General features: G+C 42.6%; 1 protein-coding gene across 1 annotated transcript; it reads right to left on the reverse strand.

Annotated features, from left to right (window-relative positions):
- LOC147198953 (bifunctional 3'-phosphoadenosine 5'-phosphosulfate synthase 2-like) lies at positions 1-14,293 on the reverse strand. The gene is made up of 12 exons (XM_086121632.1): positions 14,079-14,293; positions 11,103-11,217; positions 10,359-10,594; positions 8,655-8,793; positions 8,403-8,521; positions 6,601-6,714; positions 6,077-6,188; positions 5,562-5,767; positions 5,110-5,245; positions 4,054-4,322; positions 2,366-2,595; positions 1-1,089 (listed from the first exon to the last, which is right to left on the reverse strand). Exons 1-12 carry the CDS (start codon positions 14,103-14,105, stop codon positions 948-950), a joined length of 1,845 nt encoding a protein of 614 aa, XP_085977758.1. The 5' UTR covers positions 14,106-14,293; the 3' UTR covers positions 1-947.
- Positions 14,294-15,425: the final 1,132 nt, after the last annotated feature.

The raw sequence follows: 15,425 nt of genomic DNA on the forward strand, positions 1-15,425 counted from the left end.
TACCAATTAGGTTGATTTATTACTGCATTTTACATTCACATCTTCTTCCTCCTCATCTGGCAAACATTTGAATGCCCACTTTTACAGCAACACATACATCCCCGAAGACATTCTGAGTACCAGGGGAGACTTTTTCACAATGTTGGTAAACAATAGGTGCCTCGGGGGTACTTCTGGGTGGCAGAGGAGCGAGTGACCACCAGTGACTTCAATCGAAACAATGACACAATTTAGTTGGGTTTTTGGGGGGTTGTTGCACCACCAGATGTCAAGAATCTATAATAAATTGTTATACAGAGAAGATTGTAAGACTGCCTATGTGTTGACATCATTGTGAAAAGGTCTATACGCATCAAGTTGAGGGAAAAGGCACTTTGAAGTTGTACGTACGCTGTATTGTACTGAGACAGGACACATTAGCGCTAATTTAATATAAACTTAGGCACTTTAGCTGGTGAAGATGACATTTCATTCAATGATTACAAATAAACTTAAAATGTGTTACATGAAGTTTCCCCACGTAGCCTTCGGATAGGAAATAAAATATAGTAGGGTTCAAAGTTAAAAATAGATTAGGTTCTTATGTTACTTCTGTATAAAAATACATGGCATATATGGATTCGTGACCACTCGCCATTTTATTAGGGTAGACTAAATAATCTTCCATATGTACTGAGCAAGTTCCAAATATTTTATCTTGAAAGAGTTGGACTCCAGCCGACTAAATTGGCAAGAGAGTTCAATTGCACAATGGAATGATGAATTGGAGAAAGTTTAAAAGGAATCCACATCAGTTATTGAAAAAGTACTTTGATTTGGCAAAGAGTTTCCCAACACCCACACGAGTTACAAAGTCTCTTTACTTCTTGTACTGGTCCTTAAAATTCAACACACCATCTGAGAATGACCGTCATTGTCTTGCAGTAGTAGAGTCGTGTCGTGCTGGTTTACTGGTCCTTTTGCAGCGAGTTGTAGTACTCCACCAGCACCTTCCAGGCCTTGGGGGCCATGAAGCCGTCCGGTGGGTTCTCTCCGCTGCGTGCTAAGTTTCTCATCTTGGTTCCGGAGATGAACTCAAAGTCGGCGTGACTAATAGGAAGAGAAATACGGAGGGGGTGGGGGGAGACAGAGGCAAGGTCAGGTTACGGTGAGATCGGAGAGGAGATATGATGGTTATAAGTGGGAGTACGTCGGCAAAAATAACATGTGCTACATAAGCAAAGTTGATCTATGTGCAGATCACATGTCTGCTGGCGGGCTAAGAAAAATAATTGCTGGAATTGAGGACACATGTATGATTCTGGTCCACAAAAATAAAATAAAAACATTGAGTCAACAGGAGATAACAGTATATACAACGTTATAGCCAAAGAGTTGGCCCTACAGTGTGTGGATACCAAAACACAAAAGCACAATAAAACAGCACACTGTACCTCATCTGGTAGGGTTCACAATCAATATTGGTCTAATAACATGACAAAAACATCAAAGACATCATTCTCACCAGAGATGCGGATTATTAAATACATTGATCGCTACAGATGTGTTTTGCTAGTCCGAGTTCGGAGTAAGAATCATTGGTTTGAGCAACCAATCAGAAGTGGAAGATGTTAGCTGGCTCTGTGAGGCGAATGTGAACTCTGACGGGTTAAAGAAATTGTCACATTACTAATAGTTTATTTTTATCTTCCAGCACTACGAATTCTGAAGGCCGCAGGAAGATTAGATTCACATGGCAACACATGGAGGCTGATATATGAAAAAAAAAAGAAAAAAACCCCCACCATCCACCTACGCATATCGGAAGTAAAGCAGTCAAGAGAAATATGACAAAATGAAGAGCATAAACTGTACTAGGACGACTAGTGACGTGCTAGATGTTAACTAGTATATTTTTTTTAAAATGATACTAGCTAGGGACTAGTCGACTTGAGTAGTCGACAATGATATTAAGCTTGGGACAGAATTCCCTGTTTGGCTGTGCTGTGTCAAAGTTATATACCAGTAACTGTCTTCAGCATTCCCTCCTCCCGTATTTTATTTATTTTTTAATTCAGCCGCTGCATTTAAAAATTCCAGTAACATAACAGTTGACTAGTTAACGTCAACTTGACTTTAGTCACATTTGCGTCGACTTAAAAAATATGAAGTTAAGGAACCTCAAGTCACTGGTAGTACAAGTAGCATGCCGTTGACAACTACTGCACAACTTGGCATCACTAGTAACTTGTAGTTATCCAACTACAGTAGTATGCCAAAGTTGTCGTACTAGTGAGGACAAAGCACGCACTGGTACATTGACATTAATCTGGATTTGATGTTCCCGACCAGCTTTCCATCCTCAACAGGTCATTTCTTGGCTCACCGCTCTGGGTCGAAAAAGTCCATGGCTTTCTTGGACTTGTTGTAGGCAGCCACCCTGAAGGGGATGATCTCAACCGAGGTGAGGCCCGGCGCCATGGTGAGCACTTTGCCACCGTGCGTGGGTTCATAAAGGTCCTTCTTGGTCTCTGGGTGGGGTATCCCCGCAGGGTCTCGGCCGACGATGTAGAAGTTGGCTCCTGCGATCATGCGGGCCCTGCAGTGCCACTGCACCTAAAGGAGGCGTTAATATTCAGTCATATTTACAGACTCGGAATAGGCGATATGGCATTACGTAAAATTGTAGATATTTTTTCACAAAATGCAAGTTTTATAGATTTGTTTTCCTTCCTTCGCTAATAGAAAAAACTAATGAGGTTGAGGTGGCCGCTCACAGCGCCGCTTTCCCAGGTATCATTGTCGAGCGTCCTGCTGGCTGCTTGAAGCAAGTGGCCGTGTATTGACTACGAAAAAAAAATTGAAAGAGGGAAACTCCAGCCGGCGAGGAGAGGCCGCCTTCATCGGATACACAAGCTCGCACGGAAGTGGAAAAATTTCAGAGCAGCGGAGCTCCAGCCCGGGAGGCTGATGCCTTGGCCGAGGTGACCGCTCATCGCACCTCTTTCATGGATACTGCTTCCTGGGCATCCCACTAGCTATTCGGGAAAGTGTGTGTGTGTGTGTGTGTGTGTGTTTGGTCTGTAGAGGCAGGAAGGTGACGGCTGCTCACTTTACAATGGAGAAAAGAGAGGACCCAGTCGTTTTCTTCGACTGGGAGTGGCTGATGCTTAGAGAGCAGGAATGGGTGAATGGAGGAAAACGGCACTTTGGAGGTGGAGTTATTTTGTGATTAATAAGCATTTTAACAAGGCCAAAAGCTCCTAAAAGTTGATTTTGCATGATATGGCCCCTTTAATTGTTCGACAATTTAACATCACTCACGCTACTTTGTCGAAACAGACCCCATCAGGTCACAGGTATCCAACATTGATAAATCTCAGCTTTTGCAACAAACTATAAATAGATACGGTTTTTTAAAAAAGTTCAGCGCAACTGACTGCGATTTCCTTCCACTTTTCTTTTTTTGTTATGCGGAAAACACAGTGAAAATGATTCCACTCCTTCATTTCAGTTTCTGAAGAGGAATTAAAACTTGGAAGTCACTTTTTTGAAAATAGTCACTAAAGGGCTTGGAAAAGTTGCTCCGGCAACATAATCACTAAATTGGCAATAGTTGCTGTCAGAATTAAATCTTTTTAGAAACGGTTTTATTTCATGGAATATTGCAGATGGATTTACACCCGCCAACACAAGAGGGTGCTAACAGACTGCGAAAGGGTTACGAGTACGGTACTTGTATTGGAGCACACTGGAGGTTCCATTTCCTGTTTGGATGCTGTGACATCGTGCCTGCGGACCTTTGGTGCAAACATTTTGTGTCCACCTAATTTTGTGGTCAACTCATCCGACTGAGTCAATTGCTTTTTCCAAGCCCTAGATTGTAATAGTGACTGCTTTTGTAAACCAGCTTCTCTCTGTTCGCAGCCATGTTGTTGGTGTAAGCAGTGAAAGTTAGCCGGAATGAACTTCAACTTGTCCCCCCCACCCTCCATGTTCTCAGAATTTACACAAGTATCTGTACTAAGACATAAGCACAGAGTGCGAGTACTCTGCAAGTTAACTATTCCTTGCCTCGGTAGGTCCGGCGTACATCATGGGCGAAGGGAAGATGGCCACAATGGTGCTGGCCGGGTCCAGGACGCCCTCCTCCAATACGGCGGCGTGCTGCTTCATGCGCCAGGGTAGGGGCACGTCGTCATCTTTGGTCCAGCCGCCGAGCGGGTGCAGCAGGAGGACGGGGTTTTTGTAGCCGCGCTCCAGCAGACGCCGCTTGGTGTCCTGCATCAGCAGAGCGTGGCCGTTGTGGACCGGGTTGCGCAGTTGGAATGCAAATACCGCGTCTGAGGGAAGACAAAACACCACGAAGTTGGCGATTGAGGTTTAGGTTACGCCGTCAAGAGTGGAAAGCACTTTGAGATCCTTGAAATCCATTTTAAGATACTAGCAAAACAACTACATGCTACTAGTGGGCATTTTAGTGCCCCCAGGAGGCTACTAATGCGAGACACAAATCTACTATAAGTGTTACTAGTGCAGCAGAGTAGTTTGCTTGGAAGGTTTAATGGCATACTAGTAGGTCAAAATTGATATTAGTAGTGGAAAAAACAAAACAGTATCACCTACATGGGCCTTAGGATGCATGTCAACGATATTGCATCAATGCTCAAACCACCTTCATCATGGTATGAAATTAGTGAATGGACCTTAAGATGGATTTCAAGGGGATGGAATCAATTCTGAAACAGCTAAAAGTCCTCCTAGTATTTATCCGATATCCTAACAGTGCACTGAGTTTTCTTACGAGTGAGGGGGAAAAGCATACTAGTACACGGGACCTTAAGCTGGTTATGAAGGATATTGAGCAGATGCTCAAATGGCTTTCCATACTGTGCTCATGCGTGGATTTGACTTTTACCAATCATGCTTACACCGCAAACATCATACGCAGTCCAAAGTGTGCGATCACTCGATAGAACAAACATCACCATGCTCTCACAATTTACCAATTTATATTCGCGCCTGCTCCTTGCTATCTTTCTTCTGAAAGAAAAAAAAAAAGGCACATTCTAAAATGCCTCAGAGGTGACTTCTTCAGTGACAACAAGACACGTGTTTGTATTTTCGCACCTGCTTTCATGTCTTTGAACTTCTGCTTGAGCTCCCGCGGAGTAAAGCGGTACTGGTCCAGGCCGTCGTTCCATTTGATGGGTTCGAGCAGCTCCAGGTCACCACCGGCCAGCCAGTCACCTCCCTCCATAACCATCTGCACGCAAGTTGGACGTGTCAGTTGGCTATAAGTACCCCCCCAAGGCCCTCCTCATCTTTACGTCCGGTTTTTGGACACAAACGTCTTTAAAATCAACACGCCGATAATGTACATCAATGGCTTTATGTACAACTAATGAAGCAGTCAAGAAAGGAAGGAGACGGTAACTGTCAATTTTGTTGATGTTGAAGATTTGGCAAAAACGTGGAACAGTTAGAACTAACTAGCTGAGAAATCAGGAAGGAGGAGGTAAATACAGGATGACATTTTTTTTTTCATGGAAAATGTGGAATTGTGGGAAGGGAAGAGACACCTTGATATAAGGGTGTTGCGGACACGTGGTTCCCCACTGTCGGGCGCAGCGTTCCTCCTTGCGATGTTCATAAAACTCCGGGTTCCGCAAAATGGCCACCCGGGATCCCCCGTATTCCAGTGCGACGGCCGCGCAGCCGTCCAGCTCCTGCTTGGTCTCGGTGCTGACTGGCAGGACGATGGGGACGGACATGTTGATGGCGCCGCCTGAGATGGAAGCAGACTAAGTGATGTCAGTCAATGAAGTAAAGTGTGAGGAAATGTAAGTCAATTATGTTCCGAATTGAGGGAAGTGTGGAACGCCGATTGCGAATGTATTCGATTTCTTTGATAGCTAGTGTGTAGAAATGTGACAGGAGTGGAAAGAAGCAGTGGAGAAAAACGCATTGAGTGTATTTGTACGTCGACCTTAAGCTATCGGATATCAAGGCTATGGAATAAATACTTGGACTTTTTGCCACAGGTAATGTCGCGGCAGGATACGAATAAAGATGACATGACAGTGGAGACTCTCACCGTCCAAGAGGCTACCAAAGTGCAAGACCTGAAGGAACTCTCGTTCTCTCATGAAACCTTTTAAAGGACTGGCCCAGCCCTCGGCCAAAACCTGCACCCATTGCAAGTCCAACTGTCATAAGAAAAAACAAAACAAAAACATGATAAAGATGAGTAGAAATACAGGAGAAACCATACTCATCGTATTATTACATAATTGCCCCATCATCTGAATGTCATCATTTTTGTAACTGACACAGTGGTGCGAAACAATGGAGCCAGATCATGTGAGAGAGTAGCTTCAAAGCTGCCCGGCGTCCACGTTTTATCCGCAGAAAGCCTTGACTGAGCGTGCGAAACTCCGTCAGAACGTGACTGTCTGGAAGCGAATGTACTGGCATCCAAATTTAGTGTAAACGTAGCCTTAGTTTGAATGTCACCGACATAACCAGGGGCGAATACTTCAGGGATTCTCAAAACATCTCCGCCATCTGCTGTGCGGCTTGATAAATGAGGCCAAAATGGGCAGCGGAGAGACGGGTTACCTTGGTGATGCTTATGGTAGGCAACGTGCTCGCATTGGCCACGGCGTGATCCACAAAGTTTTCCGGTACAAATAGTTCGTTGGCGTCCTCCATGATCTCACCCGGCACGATGTTCTACATGAAAAGACAGGAATAAAGTGAGATATTGAATGGCGTGGGGTGATCGTATTTGCTTTTCAAAACGTAAACACTCGTTTTTTGGGGAGGAAAAAAAACACATCCATTCAGAGAGCTCTCTCTTTGGAGCCGAGTTCACCACCGTGGCTACTTAGGCTGCCGACAGAACCAGTCTCCTGGCCTTATTTTTTAATGTAGCCTGAAATCCGCTTTGAGGTTGAACCGAAAATGCCCTTTCACCTTTACAGGCGACTTTAATTTGATCTTCTCTAACATGCGGCTGAGTGGCAAAAGTGTTCGATGCATAAATCGGCTATAACATTTTCCTGGGTCAATTACAATTGCCATTTGAGTCTTCTTCATCACCATGTCCACATTTTGAAGCTAAGCTGTCATCCGCAGGTTGCAATAGAGACAGAGTGACTGGAAGAGGTACCGAAAGGCATATAAGTGAACCTCCTTAAAAACTTTTTCTTGAATTTTTCTGTTCAGCTCTTTCTTAGAGAAGATCAAACAAAATACCTATCAAGGTTATATTGTAGTGCATGTTAGGTCATGTCCAAAAGACAAATATCCCTAAAAATTTGTGAGTAATATATTTTAAGACAATAAATGTACCGTACCATAATATGTATTCTTGAGGACACACCATGATAAAAGATAACGTCAAAACACGATTCTTCAAATGACCAGCAGGTGTCTCTCTAACTGATTGTTTTTTCTTTTTTTGCACCATGAAACAATTTAAGCAACTTGTATAAATACTACTGTGCAAGGCAGTTTTATTTACAGCTTTTTTGTTTTTATCTATTTCCATTAGAGCTGTTAATTAACTAAACACGTTGACAAACTGTCTTTTAAATGATAACGGCGACTTCACAAAATTCCGGCCTAAAAGTATATCACAAGTCAGATACAACAATAACGTAAAAAATAGGGTTTGGCGTTATCTCTAGAACTTTTCTTGTTTCATGAAACTGATAAGCACTGCAAACATGTCGATTGCACTGAACCTATCCAGAAAATACATTAAAAAATAAATAATTATACATAATACTGGACATTAAAAAAAAAAAAAAAAAAAAAAAAAGCATGCCGACCAGCTGAAATTAAGCAGAAGAGGTGGCAGGCTTTTCAATTTGAAAATTGCTCTTTATGTGATGCCGATTTGAGTTTGATGAATTGCTGAGCCCTCCTTCCAAGTCATGAGTTAAAATCCAGATGCCCCACTGCAGGTTACAAAGGCAACATTTGTTTTTCATGACTACAACTTCAAATTTCAAACCGAAAGAAAAATCTCCACACGGATAAAATCACACGTGACCTGATGATTTACAGTGATGATGTATGCAGTCATTTCAGTTAGCCACAAAGTCACATCAGATATGTGGCAACAACATCTTGGAAACTGTCCTGTGACGCACGCCGGCTGACATATTCCTGGAGATTTATTTAGCAATGCACCCATGTGTCTGTTGCTTCGTCTTTCGCGATGTGTGCGTTTATCACAATTAGGCCCAGGATATTTGCACACGCAGTTGTACATGACGCAAATTCAACCTTGTGCATATTTGTCAAACCACCCTTCCCGTTGTCCCATTCCTAAGTCAAACAGGCGAAAACTGATCCGTCCTTGTAAACGTGCCTGTGACAAACGACGCAACGTGACGACTTGTCACACTCACCTGCTCGCGGAGCATCTCCAGCACATGTTCCAGGCACTCATTCACGGAAAGCTCTCCGGTTTTCAGCAGCAACTCCGGCGCCTCGGGGCGCTCGTAGTCCGAGTCGATTCCTGTGAAACCTGCCAATGAAATAGCGGAAAATAAATGCTGTGACAACACTGGAAGCGCTACATTATTCGTCTTGCATGATGATTGAGGAGGGCAGGGTGGGGACATGTGCGTTGCAAGTAGTTAAACAGCGTGAAACGCAACCTTTAATCTCGCCAGCCCGGGCCTTTTTGTAGAGTCCTTTTACATCTCTGCTCTCGCACACCTCTAAGGGAGCGTGGATAAACACCTCAAAAAATGGTAGCCCGGCGCTCGCGTGGATTTTCCTGGCCTCGTTACGATCCTGTGGGGACAATAATAACGCGTATGCTCAGCAAAACGTTTACGTCCGCTTTACAGATACCACATCTGCTCCACACACAGCGGGCCTTGCAAAAGAGAAACACGGTGGCATCGGATGTCGTGGTAAAAGTGATTTATTAAAGGCATGGGGGTGGGGGGTGTAACAATGGAATCTAAATTAGATCATTGATATGTCTTTCTGATTTTCCTAAATAGTCTTTTCAACTCAGCAACTGTTGCAGTATAAAAAAAGTCAACGATGAAAGGGCTTTAGATTTCAGTAATCAATGCAACAAATAACTGTTTTCAGTTCTTTGCGATGTGTAAAATGTTTTGAAACTGTGGGCGTAATATATATTTTATTGTTAAAAAAAATGCTATTAATATTTGGACGCTTGTTCAAACACATTCAAATTATATTCAAATAGTTCAAAAATTATTCTGACAGTCACTTCAATCGGCTAATTTGTGAAATAATTTGGGAATGCAATGTAGTTAAGGCGTGGTGGGCTTATTTAGTCAAGTGAGCCATTATTACAGCAGGAAGAAAAAAGTATTTGTGGAAATGGCATTTGACGTCACTGAGAGTTGTTTGAAGTATTAAAACACTGAGCTGCAGAAACTACCAGCCCTTTATTTGGACATATGCGTTTTTGAAACAACGTTGACGAATATTTATTTAATTTTGGGATTGGATTATGAACTGCACAAATAAATACAGTCTTGATATTGTATTTTTACTATCACATCCTGTCTCTGTGATTTTGACACTTGTTGCAGACTTGCAAGAAGTCATGCGTGCCGTGATCATGACGCCCTCTGAACCACTGGCGAAAGGAGACTTTGATTCGCTCGACTTCATCTACAATAATAATAATAATAATAATAATGAACCGCTTCAAACAACAAGGCGTACGTAGGAATAGTTGTTTCGATTGCATTCCTCTCCATGTTATGTGTTCTGTTGGATTATTGTTACGTTATGTTAAATGTTCTCGAAAGTGCTTCGTTACGGCTGCAGCTGTAGTGAAAGCGCTACATAAGTCAAGATGTATACGTAATAAATTTACAGTAATATTTAATTATAGGTCTCACATCAATAATAATAATTACATGATGTGAAAAACAATTGTAAATAGCACTGCGATTTATCCTTTTTGTATTTATATTGCACTTAATTGAACGGTGTCTGTTTGTTTTTCTTCTTTCTACCCACATTCTTGCTGCTGGAGGCTGTAAATTTCCCCAGTGTGGGACAAATAAAGGATATCTTATCTTATCTTATATTGTAAGACTAGCACACAGGCTGTGTAGTTTTTTAAAAAATTATTAGTTGCGTGGTTTTTGCCCCAGAATATTCTCACTGGACTGTAAACTCCACTGTAAATGTCAGCTTTGCAGATACCACGTCTGTCCTTTGGGTGTGTTGCGGTACAGACGTTTACCAGATACATTCACAGTAGCGCAGTGATTCCGAGACAGCGTCCGAAAATCACTCTCTTGCCAAGAATGATACATCTTCTGAGATGAGGTATTATTTTATTCAAGTTGACCTCACACACTGACCTTGGTAAAGGGGGAGATGAAACTGGTGATGCAAACAAGTCCGGCGTCCGCAAACAGTCGAGCCACCTCAGCGATGCGACGGATATTCTCCTCGCGGTCCGTGGCTGAGAAGCCCAGATTCTTGTTCAGGCCGTGACGAATGTTGTCGCCGTCCAGGGAGTAGCAAGGGATGGCATGGGATACCAGGAACTCTTCCAGGGCAAAACTGATGGTAGTTTTTCCAGCCCCAGACAAACCTGGTAGGAAGAGGAAGGAATGCCAAATAATAGTTCCAAGTCCTATGGTCTTGAATATTATAGATGAGACTTATTCCTACACGCTCACATTTGGTTAAACCACAACTAGTACGCAGCTCATCTCTTGCCCGCATCTGGATTTTAGCCTGTTTTACTGCCGCTTCTCTTTTTCCTCTCTGTCTGCTCATCCGTTACGTAAGGGAAATTAATCCCAAGTGAGACACTGGCTGTAACTGGCACATGACGTGGCTAGCCATTCTGTTTTGCTAAATTATTTAACAGAATGCAACAATACATTTTGCACATACATGAGGGTTTTCCACAACCCCAATGATGGAGATTTGGCTCCCAGTAAAGTGCAACCTTTGTATCTGCCGGTGCTACCCCAAACACAACAAGCTATTTTCATCGTTCGTCATCAACCAGTATGCCGTTGTTTACAAGCGTTATTAAAAAAATAAAAACGATATGAGGATAAGCCGTTCTGATAATGGATGATGTGATTTACCTGTGAGCCAAATGGTGCACCCTCGGAACCCTCCCCTGGTTCCCACAACCTGTCCCCTCTTGCTGCGACTGACATGGTGGGCCTGGTAGACCACATTGGTAGACCTGTTGAGGTTCTGTGACAGAGGACAAGAAAACAGAAGCGTCGCCTCGAGCTGTTCACTTCTCGTTGAAGACAGAATTGCACAATTTGACTGAGGCATCTTATGTATCTTGATAATTTGATAACATGTCACCTTCTGTCTAAAAAGCTCAGTTATTCAATGCGATGACATTGACACATGGGCAGACAAATTTGACAAAAAAATGACTATGCAAACTATCGTGTCCTGCTCCACCTTCTTTACCTAGTCTTAATTCTGTTGACACAACATGTGGCTGGACATTGATTGATGAACATTTTTAGGTGTCTTTTGTTTGTCTAGTGTACACAGATGTTCAATGCATACAGTAGCAGAGCAGGCCATTCAAATACAGTACCACAGGGCAGATGTCATAAACATGTCTGTGTAGCTTGACTTTACAACGCAGGTGGGGAAGCTTTTTTTTATATTTAGAGTCCTCCAAAGCCCATTATAAAATTGTGAAATAAAACATGACGCAACAATGCTGAGCATTTTTGGGCTGACGGTTTTGATAAGCTCATCTGACGCTTTGTTTATTCTGAGTGAATTGATCATTTGATTTCTCCCCAGACACTCCTTAATGTTTGGAGCCGGAGTAGTCGCTCGTGGCTGTTGCATCATTTCATTTTTTTTTTCCCCCTCAAGAAAAGGATGTGACTCAAACATGTCATTCCCAAGACATGATGGAAAATGTTTGCTCTTCTCGAATACTTGGAGAAAACAACCAATCAAAGTCTCGGACGGGAGTTAATTTGAACTCTAACTCAAGAAATATCTTCCCCTTTTGGATATCCAGTCACAAACTCATCATCGTCAAATTGATACTTTGCTTTGGCCCTCTCTCTACACTGATTATGTGGATTGGGCCACATCCCAATACTGTGTTGCGCTGCCTGTCCAATGTGGTTGTAAAATTCTAACCCTTTCTCCACTTTCCAGCTGCTTTGAAAAAGGCACCACTCTTGGTCTCCCCCCCAGTTGAGATGACAGTGAGTCAAAGTAGTACGCTCAAGGTCCCAAGTGCCGACATGGACCAGGATGTTTTATGAAAGGGGCTGTATTGACTTGCTGAGGGGAGGTGGCGAGGGTGAGAGGCATGGAAGGAATGGCGGTGGTGGCGGAGGTGAGTAGCCTGACTGTACAATGTGTCCTGTGTGCTGCCTGCAAGGCCAGAGCTGATGTGGCAGCAATGGGGTTCACAAGTCGCCACCTTGTATCGAGTCTTACCTCCACCTGCAGGGATTCTGCAAATGTGCACTACTGTACTGAATGAAGCCTTGACTGTGGTGCCCCTTTGTAGCTTCCCAAGCCGCTCTGTCATTCCTTCATTTAAGCATTACCGTGTGCTTTACTGGATCCTTGAAAGCAGAATTTTATCTTCATGTTGAGGTACACGAGTGAACTTTTCTCTTCCGGTGTGCTCTTAACAAAAAACGTGGATCGAATAAACTTGTAAGGATAATTATAACTGCATTGTACCTAGCGGTCCAGATGTTTACTGCTGTACATAAAAAAAGGAAAAAAAGACGTGTATAGACGTGTTTAATATTTCTTTTACATCTTTAAGTTCTTTAGATACTATTGGATTTTAATATTTTTCATATCTTTATTAATAAATTGGAATGCCTACTTTGACTCGTCTTGTTATTGTGAATAAAGTATTTAAAATTGGGGAACTAAACAGCTATTTTTTTTGCCTGTGTTGACATTTTACATACAGTATCCGACTACATATTTGCAGTCAATATTTATATGAAACAAACCTTGAGGTCATATAAGTCAAACAAATGAAAACCAAATACAGTTGTGTGGTACAATTCGTAAACTTGTTTGGCTGTAAAATTATTAAAGGACCATAATTACCATTTTTTGTGCCCTCGCTAAGACATTAAGTACTGCTGCAGAATACACAAAATGCTAACATTCCATATAAATCTGTCCGGTATGGACACCTACGGCCATAATTTTAGTCGACTCTAAGGAATGGCTGGGGGGTAGCTATAGACTCGTCAAAAATGTGTGTTGCTCCACCGTCCAGCATTTTATTTGATATTCTAAATGCAAAGAAAAGGATATTCATAAATTATTTTCTCAGTCATCTTTTAGAAAAAAAAAATCATTGAGCCATGCCTTTTGACCCTCCTTGTACATGTCACAAAAAACTTTTTTTTTCCACTGCAACTCATCTTAGGTGATCGCCACCGTGTTCGCCAAAGCTGTCTTGAGCAGCATCTGATGCCCGAGTGTGTTCAACTCAACAGTGGCCTCTTTCTCATCCCACCTTATGAATAGGGCATACTGACATGAATTCATGGCAACAACAACAAGACCCCCATTCACAGTCAACATAAGCACTCAACATAACATCCAATAGTACAGAGGATCTACGGTGTTCAATAAAATATTTTAATCCATTTAAATCAAAGTAAAATACACTTTTTGGAGGTAACAATATCTTTAGTTGGAAATTTACACTGACTAAGTCCCACAGACTAGGTATACTTGGCAAATGTAATGCCAGCCTATACAAGGGCTGTATATTCATATTTGGTCTTGCGGCTCATTTGTGATTAAATATTATGCTCCTTTTGTGGTTGTTTTCGTCAGTGGGGAAGAACCCTGAATCAAGCAGACGAACAGACTGTTATATTTATACATCTTGAATTAAGCCATCGTCAAAAGCAGACTCTTGTATTGGATCGCGTTTGCTTCTGCAGGTGTACCTAATGAAGTGGTGGTAAATCGACGACAAACTTCAAAGTTATACCGCTGAAAAATAAAATTGATGTGATTTGACAGACCTCCTCCGTGAGTTTCATGACAACTTGCGGGTGACTCGCTCTGGCTCTTACCGTACGAGGCTTCTTCACTCCGGACATTTCCGACGAGGGAGAAGCCGCTGGACACCGGACTCGCTGCGCTTGACTCACGGGGCCCGGGATGGTGCTGCAATCGGTCGTCGTTAACTTTTTTTTTTTGGCTCCGGTCACCAAAGGCGACGAGGGGGGCTTTAAAAAGGGCCTCCAAGACACGTAGCATTCCACTGGCTGGCCCAGCCTCCCGCCTGCCTTCCTCCTCCCTCTCCTCCGCCCGCATCCACACAAAATTCACCCAACTAGTTGGTCATGCCGGAGCGTCACGACACGACTGTGTTGGCCGAGCCCCCTCTAACCCGGCAGAATGAAAGCTGGACATTACGGTGTCCAAAAAGTTGGAGTATAGCATTTGTATACGCCTTTTTTTTTCACCACCAGAGATGGTGTAACGTCTCTTGTCACGGTACTTCGACCCTCTCCCGAGAGAAAAATTTAAAACGAGCATTTTTAGTAATTCGCTGCCGCCGGCGATAACATTTACCTATATACTATCTGGGTTAGCTTGACTATTAGCATCAAGGGCTAGCTAACGTTGGTCTCGAAATCCTGCTAGACAATACGATATCGTTAGAACGCCGTTCACACGAGGTGTTGATCTTTACTTGTGTTCATTAGACACAACAAGCAGTGGTGGTTCAAGGGTAGAGAACCTACCTCAGCCACATAACAGACACCTCGTACAAATGTGCACTCATTTTAATAGCTCACATATCATTTGAGCCATTTGCTTTATCTGTGTTACAGTAGTCAACTCTCAAGACTGTTGATTGAGTTCAAGTGGGGCAACAACAGTAAGGCTGATTTCAAGTAGGAACACCGGGATTTTCCTAAATTCATATGAAAAGCTCTTTTCGAAAATGCACTAAGTCCTTATGGATTTTTTTTATCCAGACTTGCAGATTTGAACGTTATCATGTTTGAGCAAATCCTTGGTTAAATCTGAATATGATCAACCTTTTTTTAATTGATTCTGCATACATGGCTAGGTTGATCCTTGTGGTTCGGCTTTTATCCCGTTTCGAAAACTAGCCCTTATATTTACTCTTACTAAACTAACTATGGTGCCTTAACATACAAGTGATCTCACTGAAGAGATTTTGTTGACAATTCAAGTCATCATTTGGCCGATTTTTTTTTTGACTTGCCAGTGGAAAGTGAGGTAACTTACTATTCGCAGCTGTTTTGGAAATATTAAATACCTAATCAAAGTTCAGGCGCATTACCGTTGCCTACTGGTAAGGAGTGTGAACCAGGTTTGCCGCGATAATCTATTACAGTACCCTGAAAACACACGCGCACACACACTCAAGGCACAACTGTAGT

The sequence above is a fragment of the Hippocampus guttulatus genome, chromosome 10, assembly GCF_054856545.1.
Source record: "Hippocampus guttulatus isolate MCC_2025c chromosome 10, RoL_Hgut_1.0, whole genome shotgun sequence".
In the NCBI taxonomy this organism is placed as follows: Eukaryota; Metazoa; Chordata; class Actinopteri; order Syngnathiformes; family Syngnathidae; genus Hippocampus; species Hippocampus guttulatus.

Coding starts and splice junctions, on each gene's coding strand:
- LOC147198953 (XM_086121632.1), bottom strand. CDS start 14,105: ATGTCCGGAGTGAAGAAGCCTCGTACG. Junction 5,768..6,076: donor CTTTGGTAGCCTCTTGGACG/GTGAGAGTCTCC, acceptor CTTCCATCTCAG/GCGGCGCCATCAACATGTCC. Junction 2,596..4,053: donor TGTACGCCGGACCTACCGAG/GCAAGGAATAGT, acceptor CGCCTCCTTTAG/GTGCAGTGGCACTGCAGGGC.